The 10,107-nt window shown below is 53.6% G+C and overlaps 1 protein-coding gene across 1 annotated transcript; it reads right to left on the bottom strand.

The window, feature by feature from the left end:
* Positions 1-709: 709 nt before the first annotated feature.
* Positions 710-9,713, bottom strand: DHH (desert hedgehog signaling molecule). Its single transcript, XM_027967382.3, has 3 exons — positions 9,164-9,713; positions 6,227-6,488; positions 710-5,963 (listed from the first exon to the last, which is right to left on the bottom strand). Exons 1-3 carry the CDS (start codon positions 9,464-9,466, stop codon positions 5,338-5,340), a joined length of 1,191 nt encoding a protein of 396 aa, XP_027823183.1. The 5' UTR covers positions 9,467-9,713; the 3' UTR covers positions 710-5,337.
* Between the last annotated feature and the right edge of the window lie 394 nt (positions 9,714-10,107).

The following is a 10,107-nucleotide window of genomic DNA, read 5'->3' as shown; positions in this document are numbered from 1 at the left end:
CACCGTATTTGACACATAGCAAGTACTCAACAAACCCTGATTAGAGATACCCCTTTCTCAAGGGAGATGTTCATCATCAACCAGGTCTCATATAGAGGCAATAACACAGAGAAGCGGGCTTGAATATGCTAACTGGCCACAAAATGCCCCATAGGGAAATACCCCAACCACCCATAGATGGCTTCCCATAGACAGCTACTTCAGGCTCCCAGACAGAGAAGAAAGCTTCCTCCAATACAGCAGGAACCACAAAAGCAGTCACGGATAAACATCTCAAGACTCTAGGTCAGAAATGCTAATTTTTCAAACAGAGTTCATTATTTTTACTAAGGACCCCATCTTAGCACTGGGTCTTTTTTTTTGGGGGGGGGGGGCCGTATAGCATCTTCATTGCTGTGTATGGGTTTTCTCTAGTTGAAGGGATGGGAACGAGGGCTGCTCTCTAGTTGCAATGCGCAGACTTCTCCTTGTGGTGGCTTCTCATCACAGAGCACAAGTTCTAGGGCGTGCAGGCTCAGCAGTTGTAGTGCCCTGAGGCAGGTAGGATCTTCCCAGACCAAGGATCGAACCCATGTTGCTTGCATTGCAAGGTAGATTCTTAACCACTGAACCACCAGAAAAGTCCTGGCCTCTTCTTATTTCAAACATTTCTAGAAGCTTCCTTTATTCTGCTAGAGCTCCCATAACAAAATATCATAGACTGGGCGGCTTAGACATCAAACATTTATTTTCTCATAGTTTTGGAAGCTAGAAAAATCCAAGATCAAGGTTCCAGTCAATGCAGTTTCTGGTGAGAGCTCTCTTTGTGGCCTGTAAGATGGCTGCCTTCTCACTACGGCCTTTCATTGAGCATGTGAAGAGAGAGAAAGCAAGCCCTCTCCTGTGTCTTCTTGAAATGACACTAATCCTGTCAGATCAGGGCCCACTTTAATGACCTCATTCAACCTTAATTACTTCCTTCGAGGCCCCATTTCCAAATATAGCCACAAAGACATGAGAGCTTCAACAGATGAATTTGCGGGTGACACATACATTCAGTCCATAACAAAGCTCAATATTCCCTCTCCTCTAATTCAAAAAGAGCTGAGAGTCTTCTCTTGCTTTCTGGGTTGGTGTACCCACCTGCTATGGATTACTGCCAGAAACTTGCATGTACATCTATATTTCCTTAAGCAGTGGCTAGGTAAGGAAGCCAGTCCTCCAGACAGGAAGAAGAGTCAATGAAAATGAGAAAGTGAGACTTACTAGTGACTCAGTGAAGGGAACGAGGAAGAGTTAACACTAGCTTAAGACCCCATAGGATGTGGCCCCATCCATGAAGGTAGTCTTATTTAGTTATTCCTGCCCCAGTTTCCTCTTCTGTAATATAATCTCACTGGGTTATGTGAGGACTAAATGAGGACGCATGTAAAGTGCTGAAACAGGGCCTAGCCTGTAGTGTGTTCTCAGGCAGCGTTGGCTGTAGTTACACTTCCCAGTCTCCTGTTGTAACCAGCCTGCACATTCCCATTCCAGATTCCAAGTCCTTGCTCATGTTGTCACTTCCATCTGGAATGGCCTTTCTAGTCTCCTCCACCTACACATGCTACAACATCCTATTCAGGCCCTACTTTCTCCCCAAGGCCTTCTGGGTGCAAATATGACATTCACCACCCATTCAACTCATCTGAAGTAACACTGTTGCTTAGGTAGTTAACCATCTTAAACTTTTGAGAAACTACTTCTTAATTTTTATGTTCTTCCATGTCTAATATGATGCTACACTGTGTATGTCCAGCAAATCCTGATGAAGAAAGGAAGGGGAGAAAAATCTGAATTCTGGGCAATAATAAGGTTTCCTAGACCTTTACCATCTGAGCCACCTGGGAAGTCCCCAAAGTTCACCTGAACCTCAACACAGTGCTTCTCAACTCCAGTTTCCCAAAATGCCAGGAGGTCTTGCCAGGATGATCAACAAAATGCTCTGTAAATTCTCAAAACAAGATTACTTTTAATTATACTTCAGTTCTAAAGCAAACCCACATCTGTCACAGAGCACTTTCTGAAGAATGGAATGTTATGAAATCAAACAAGTAAAGGGGCAACACAACCCCCCGAAAGTCTGGGAACCACTGATAATGCTGATTCTGGTAGAGTGGTAAGGAGGAAAGCAGACAGCCTACAGACAGCAGAGCAGCAAAGGCAGCAAGAAACAGACGTAGAGCATAGAGAGCTTGGTAGCTTCCGCTCCAATCGGGCACATACACTGCTATTGTCAACGATCTTGTCAGGCAGGGATCACTAACTCCAGGTCTGCCCAACTTCCACGTCATGCCCTTTCCCTAATCCTCACTGCCTATTTTGTTATTGAGAAGGGGTGTTGCACTTAGAGATGTCCTGTGGCCCCGTTGAATATGCCTCCTGGCTATCTTCATAGAGATGGTGTTCTTTGCTGCTTGAGAGAAGGTAATGAATTTTATTTTAGGAAGCTGGGAGGGCCTCAAGAGGAAGAGAATCATGAGGAATGAAAGTGGGGGTGCGAGTGGGGGAGGTGAGAGGTGAGCCTTCGACCTGGGAAGTAGTCTGTGGGATGTAGTTTAAGGGAAACCAATTAATTCTCCTAGTCCCCAAGTATCTCCTGCCCAACACATTAAGGTGGTAAGAATCGAAGGCCTTATTTTCAGCAGGCCTTTAAAATAGATGCATTATGTGAAAAGAGCAGTAAAAAAAAAGGAGCCCATCAACAACGCAGAAATTTATGAGTTTAGTCATCACCTGGAGTGACGTGACAGGAGGGCATCAGGATCTGGCAGAATGAGACAAGGGTATACGGTGTAGAAAGTAGGAAAGGTCCACAGTTTGGAGTGTGCTACTGAAGTCACTCTGAAAGGGGAAGGGTGGTGGTAATGGGCACCTGGCGAGGACAGAGGGAAATGGCTGTGGAAGGATATAAAGGTAAACTTAGTTGTCGTTTAGTCGCTAACATGGGCTGTAGCCTGCCAGGCTCCACTGTCTACGGGATTTCCCAGGCCAGAATACTAGAGTGGGTTGCTATTTCCTTCTCCAGAGGATCTTCCCCACCCAGGGATTGAACTTGCATCTCCTGCTCGGCAGGTAGATTCTTTACCACTGAGCAAGGGTAAACTTTATCTGTTTCCAAATGTTGGTTTTATCAAGCACTACCTGGAACCCTAAGTATGCTTTCACCTCCAAACACTGAACTCAAAGGGGCCCAGGGTGAGGGAGATAAGTAGGCTAACTTGGATGCACTTGAAAGTCTGGATTACTACAGGCTACAATATACCTCCAGCTTCCAGGAGCCACAGAACTAAACCAAGAAGGAGGTATGCAAAAGTACCACTTTCCAAATGAGAGGCAGGTGGGCTCCTCACCAGCCCTTGACACCTGTGGCTCAGCCTCAGCAGCTTAACAGGCCCATCCACCCCCTCTTGCCTCGGGGGAGAAAGCTCTTTTGCACAAATCCATCCACCATCTGTACAGCATACAGTTAGTTCCTCTTTCCTAGGGGCTAGAAGGGAACCGATCCTGAAGGCCACTAGAGGGCAGTGCATAGCAGGGACCTTGCCCTGGAAGAGCACAGAGGCTACAGGGAAGGGTGGGCTCCTGGTGGTACCAACACTTAACCATCCTCCAGGCCCTGACACTCTCCTTCCAGTGTACTGCAACTCCCTTGGAGCTTCCATTCCTAACTCAGAGGCACCTGCCTGCCTAGATTCCAGGGAAGCAGAGCTGGCAATAATGGGAGAGGGGAAAGGGGAAAGGGGGAAGAAGCCAGTAGAAACAACCACCAGGACAGCTGATCAGAAAGGGGGCTCAGTTTTTAATTCCTACATTCCCTTGCTTGGAGAGCCTATGTCCCCTCTGCTGCCATACATTTGGGCTGAAGTTGCTCTCTGTGCTCAGCCCATCAGGAAGAACAGGTTCCAGCCCTCTGTGCAGGTTCTTTCTCTTGATCAAGAATGTATGGAGACTACCAGTTATGAATTAGCTATGGTTTTTCCAGTAGTCATGCATGGATGTGAGAGTTGGACTATAAGGAAAGCTGAGCACCGAAAAATTGATGCTTTTGAACTGTGGAGCTGGAGAAGACTCTTGAGAGTCCCTCGGACCGCAAGGAAATCCAACCAGCTCATCCTAAAGAAAATCAGTTCTGAATATTCATTGGAAGGACTGACGCTGAAGCTGAAACTCTAATACTTTGGCCACTTGATGAGAAGAACTGACTCATTTGAAAAGACCCTGGTGCTGGGAAAGATTGAAGGCCAGAGGAGCAGGGGACAACAGAGGCTGAGATGGTTGGATGGCGTCACCAACTCAATGGACATGAGTTTGAGTAGACTCTGGGAGTTGGTGATGTAGAGGGAGTCTGGCGTCCTGCAGCCCATGGGGTTGCAAAGAGTTGGACATGACTGAGCGACTGAACTGAGCTGAGGAATTGCCATGAGTTGTCAGTTGGTCCAGTGACCTCCCAGGGGAAGAAAAAAAAAAAAATCAGTCCCATGTAGACACCCCCTTCCACCCCACCCCCACTGCACACACGAGTAGAATGCAGGCTATGGTGATTCTTGAGCAGGGGAGAGCTCAGGCTAACAAATGGGAGCCAGAATTCTTTAAGTATCAGTACCTAAAATGGCTTGAACCTCCTTTGGAGCCCCTATGAACAGAGAAAGAATGCATTTGAGTTGTCTTGTTCTTTGGATAACCCTGGTCTCTTCAACAGTCGGGTATGCAGACACATGGGCAGAATGCTAGTCCTCTCTGGTGGGAAAAAGAACTAGCAGCCTAGAAAAGGGCAGACTCTTCTGGTCTCTGTTGCTGGTCGACAGGGAAGCCTCCAGAGAGGAGGAAGCAAGGCAGGACGACCTGCTGGGAAACAAGGGGGGATGGGAAGTAAGGTATGGTCCCCTTTCTCCATACCCCTCCCCCAATCTGGAGGCAAATCACCATCTGAATAGAGATATTTCCCAATAAGCTCCTGGAACCCTTCCTTTTATTAGCCCACTTGTAGGGAAATGTTATGACCGTGCCTCAGCCCCTCATCTTGCCAGGCTGGGCAAGCAGATCATTATATTACAATTTATAAATAGAAAATAAAATAAAATAATCGAGTGGGGCTGAGGCACTGGGGAATAAGAGGAGAAATAGTCCTCGTCAAGGAGTATCCATCATCAACCCCACCACCTACCTAGGACCCAACCTCTCAATTAGAGGTTGCCCCTAAACCATTTTCTCCCTACCCCTCCCCCCAGTCAGCATCGTTTGCTGCGCATATCCCCGGATCTCAGCCCGCACGCTCGCGTTTAGACGGATGCCACGAGGTTTCTATGCCTGGAACGCTCAGTCCAGCAGCTCCTCAGCCAAGCGATAGAGGAACCGAGAGTACCAATGCATGCCAGTCGGCTGGACGGCCCCGCCCGGAAGCAGCGCCCCCAGCGCGTGCAGCAGGCGCAAAGGAGCAAAGGCGCGGTGAGCCCACTGGTGACTTTCCAGAACAGCGTAGCATGAGGCCAGGACATCATTGACCAGCAGCGTCCCGTGCGCTGTGAGCGGCGCGAAAACGCCCACCGCTTCCTCCCGCGCTACGCGGGCCACGCGCGCCGGCCGAAGGGCGTCCCCGCCGGGCGCCAGCACCGAGTCCCCCGCGCGCAACCGGCGCGCGAACACCGGTGCAAAGTCGCCTGGCGCGGGCGCTGGCCCCCGAGCCGCGAACACCAAGTGCCAGGGCGTGAGCAACAGCTTGCGCGGGGGCCGCTCGGTCTCCACCGCTACGAAAGAGGCCCGGCGCTGCAAGTCCCGGTCCAGGAAGAGCAATACGGGCGTGGGCACCACCCGGCCGGCCGCGTCCGCCGCCAGCACCCAGTCTCCGCGATGCAGTTCCCGCAGCCCCTTCCGCTCGCCGCTCCGCAGGCGCACGGTGGCATTTCCCGGAAAGCAGCCGCCGGCCCTGACTGCCAGGGAGTTATCTGCAAGGAACAAGCAGAGAGAGAGGGCTGAAGACCAGCGGTTCCAGAATGTTAGTAAAGATTCTGAAGGACGTGGGTCAAGCTCAGGACAGACTTCACCATTCCCGGAACAACAAGCACGTCCCCCCGATCGGGTCCCAACCGGGCGGAAATGGAAGGCTGGTTTAACAACGCCAACGCCTCTTTGGGCTCCCCTAGGGTCGCAACCGGGTTGTGCACCCTCAGTTTCTCGAGGGGACCTCACCACCCACCCCCTACTGTACCAGCTTTGACCGACACGTGGACGTGGTTGCGGGACTCATAGTAGACCCAGTCGAAGCCGGCTTCCACGGCCAGGCGCGCCAGCAACCCATACTTGTTGCGGTCGCGGTCGGATGTGGTGATATCCAAGGCACGTCCTTCATAATGAAGTGAGTCCTGCGCGTGGTGGCCGTCCTCGTCCCAGCCCTCGGTCACCCGTAGGCGCACTCCGGGCCACATGTTCATCACGGCTATGGCCAGCGCGTTCACCCGCTCCTTACAACGCTGGCGGGGAATAAAGTCAGTCTGCTCAGTACCACGACTACCACCACCGGGGCAAAAGCGACCTGGCCGGGAGGGTTGATTCTTGTTCTCCCGCCGCCCCCCTCCCCCCACCCATACCACTCCCTCCTAGATTTTGAGTGCGCTGGGGAAGTGAGAATCTGAACGGGTGTCGTCGCTAATCTACGCCTTCCAGGGTGGCTTTGCGACCTGTGGAGTCACCCTGAGGTTGAAAGGGAGCACCCAAACCTACTACTTTTGATTTCTGCCCTTCATCCCTAGTTGAACCTCAGCTCAACCTGGCAGAGGGCAAGAGAGCGGGTAGGAGCTTGGTCAAGGAAGGGCTGAGCAGCCTGGCTCCGCGAGAGGAGCCCCTGTTTTAGCCTGGCCCCCGCCCCAAGCCCCGGCCGCCCTCCCTCCTCCTGATTCATCTTTTGTTTCGTTGCCTTCCCTGGCACCGGGCACCGCTTCCTTCCTTCCTTCCTCCTCCTCCTTTCAGCCCCTAGCATTAACCCTTTCGTGGTGCGAGTGCCCCCCACAGAGGTGCCCAAGCGGAGCCGTGCGGGATCTACGCTGCTGGAAAAAGGGCTGGGGTGGCGGGGGCTGCGCGAAGTACAATGGCCATTCTCCGGGATGACTTAACCGAACGAGAATCCCGGGCCGAGTCCGGGGACGCGCCGGGAGAAGCGGACTCAGCAGCTCCATCCACAAAGGCGCTTTTCAGCCGCCCCGGCGCAGGGAGAGGAAAGGGCAGAAAGCCGCGCCCCCCATCCCAGCTCCGGCCCGCCGGGTCCCCTCCCCCAGCGCGGCCAGCCCTCCCAGTTCCAGCTCAGGCTCTGCCAACCCTTGAGAACCCCCCATCGCTCGGTCTCTTGTTCCAGAGAAGGCGCAGAAAGGCGTGGGAGTAGCACCTGAGACTAACGCGAGCTGCCCTTGCGCGGATCTGGGGGGCCCCCTGCAGGGTGGGAGTGGAGAGGAGGAAAAGCAGCCGTGGCTGGAAGCCTGCACCGGGGGAGGGAGACCACGGTTATCTCGGCTGCTCCAGTCTGGGAGCCGGAGACCTTGGCGCGCACCACAGCACGGACCTCACGGGAGGAGGCGCAGAGGACCGCTTCCTTTTCTTCTCCCCGCTCCAGTCTCTCCTCGGACTTGGTTTTTTCCTAACTGGCCAAAGGGACATTTCCCCCCTGCCCTTCTTTCCCGAGTCTTCTACACCTCCGCAGGGTTGGAGAGGAGGGGAGGGGGAAGACAGGAAAAGTGGTAACTCCTTCCAACTTTTTGTCGTTTTGTCCCCTATGGAGGCCCTGAGGCCTTGACCTGCGGGGGCAGCAGCCCAGTGCAGAGCCAACTCAATGAAGGCCTTTTGCAGCCAGGGTGTGGGAGATAAGCAGGACGGAGGGGGTTCCCGGGCCTGTTAGAAATTCTCCTGGTCCTGTCCCTTTCTCTGCCCCCTCTGCTGCAGGTGGAAGCCAGAGGAAAGGGCCAGGATACTCCATGACCAAGGAGGGAAGGCGTTTCCCCTTCCCAATCTTTGGGTAGGTAAGGCTTCAGGGAATTCTTTCTCCCCTGGACAGGTTTTCCTAACAAAGTAACCTGGAAAATTATGGCAGTTAATCAGAGGAAATCCGTCCCCCACCCGCTCCTCCCACCTTCCCACCCCATACACAATTAGGTGGTGTAATGGAAAGTGTATAGGACTTAGAATCAGGAGTCCTGAATTCTAGACTCAGCCATGCCACTAATTAGTTTTAAGACTTTGATTAAATCACTTTTCCTCCTGGGGCCCAGCTCGGAGATGTAAAAATGGGAGGTGGAGGATGGAAGAATGTGACCTCCAAGTTTCCTTCCAGCTCTGACAGTTGAGATCACAGGCCAGAGGTGGTCCCTCTCCTCACACCCTAGGTTGGTGGTTAGGTTCTGGTCTGCAGCAGATGCTTAATACATAGTTGTTGAATTCATTTTAACCTTTTAATTCCAAGGAAAGTCCTTGAGCTAAACTGCGTTTGAGGGACACAGGAACCCTTTGGGTCTCAGGTGGGTCCATCTATTCTTCCCATTGGAGATTGCTTTTTGCTCCAAGACAGTCGTTTAGACTCTAGATAGATAGCTTTACCCCAGTTCTGGGATGCCTCCCTGATACCAAAGACAGTTCTTGCCCAGCCCCTCCTCAGTTAGCTGGCCCTGATGATCCGTCCCTTGGTCACCACTTTCCCAGCCCCTTCAGTCTCTTTGGCCCTTGAGCTTTAACATTACCAGGTCAGAAGCCAGGCTAAGGGTAGAGCTCTGTCTGCTGCCTAGCCAGCTCCTGGCCCCCAGCTCACCCCAGCCCTTCCTGCCTGGCTCGGTAGCTGACCCCCGGTCCACGCCTCAGCCATTTCCCGTCTCGCCTGCCGCCATCCTCCTTTCCCCGCCCTCCCTGTCTCTCCCAGCTTCACTCTCACTAGTCCCTCCTCCCCCTCCCCAGCCCAGCCTCTCCCTGGATCCCTCTTGATCACTAAATCCAGCCAGCATAGGTGTTCTTTTTTTTTTGGGGGGGGGGGTGGTGAGAAGTGGAGGTAGGCCCTTGAGATCAAGGTCTCTATAGATGAAACTCAGCTCAACACCCCTCCCCGCCAGCTGCCAGAGGAGAGCAGAGAAACTGATGTGCCCTCGAGCAGGTGGGGAGAGGCCCTCCTTACCTCGGTCATCAGGCGGTCTGCGCCACTGTTCTCCTCATCCTTGAAGATGATGTCGGGGTTGTAGTTAGGCACCAGGTCCCGGAAGCGCTCAGAACCTCTTGTCACCCTTCCCTCAGCCGGCCCACTGGCACCCAGGGTCCGCTCGGGCACGCTGGGCACAAATTGCTTGTAGAGCAGCGGCACGAGCTGTTTGCGCACGTAGCGGCGCCGGCCGACGGGTCCCCGGCCAGGCCCGCAGCTCTGAGCCGGCAGCGCCAGAAGTGCCAAGCAGCACAGAGGCACCAGACTGGCCGGCAGCGCCATAGATGCAGCGGACTCAGGCCAAAAGGGAACGTTCTTGTTCTCACCAGCTCGCCCGTCACTTGGGCATCTCCCCAGGCACCACAGAGCGCAGCAGGCAGAGCTGCCCCCGGAGTGCCCTAGAGCTCTGTGGCTCTGCGCACCTGGCTGGTGCTAGCTCTGCCTACATACCCGTGGAGGGTCTGGAACCTGCTACTGACGGGCCATCATAGCAGGGAAGGGGGCGTCGTGGGTAAGTGCCAACCCTGCCGGGCTCTGCCGCCTGGCTCCGCCTTAAGTGGCCCCTGGCCCCGCCCCCCGCCCTTCTCCCAGGACCGTCCCGCCCCCTCCCACCGGGGCGGGGGCTCTAGCCGGCCACCGCTGGTCCACTTCATTTCCATCCCGGAAGCCAGGCAGGCACCTGCTTCGGAAATTCTAGCAGCTTTAATCCTTGGCTGGATAAGCATCCTTCTACCTCTAAGCTTATGTGTGGCACCAAACCATCCTCCTCTGATACTTGAATTAGATCTTTGCTCTCCCCAAGCCTACCCTGCTAGCGCGTCCCCCTGCTATCATCTAGGAGGTATGGGATCCAATTTCTGCCCAAGGCCAATAAAGCCTTTTGGGCACACAACTCCTTTCTCTGTGTCCTCCCCCAGCCTCCC

This window comes from Ovis aries, chromosome 3 (assembly GCF_016772045.2).
Source record: "Ovis aries strain OAR_USU_Benz2616 breed Rambouillet chromosome 3, ARS-UI_Ramb_v3.0, whole genome shotgun sequence".
NCBI classification, from domain to species: domain Eukaryota; kingdom Metazoa; phylum Chordata; class Mammalia; order Artiodactyla; family Bovidae; genus Ovis; species Ovis aries.
This window is presented reverse-complemented; position numbering and strand designations above follow the sequence as displayed.

Bases quoted from the DNA above. Each gene is read 5' to 3' on its own strand.
- DHH (XM_027967382.3), bottom strand. From the start codon at position 9,466: ATGGCGCTGCCGGCCAGTCTGGTGCCTCTGTGCTGCTTGGCACTTCTG. The intron at 6,489-9,163 runs GTAAGGAGGGCC...ATTCCCCGCCAG, and splicing joins CAGACCGCCTGATGACCGAG to CGTTGTAAGGAGCGGGTGAA. The intron at 5,964-6,226 runs GTACAGTAGGGG...TGTTCCTTGCAG, and splicing joins CCACGTGTCGGTCAAAGCTG to ATAACTCCCTGGCAGTCAGG.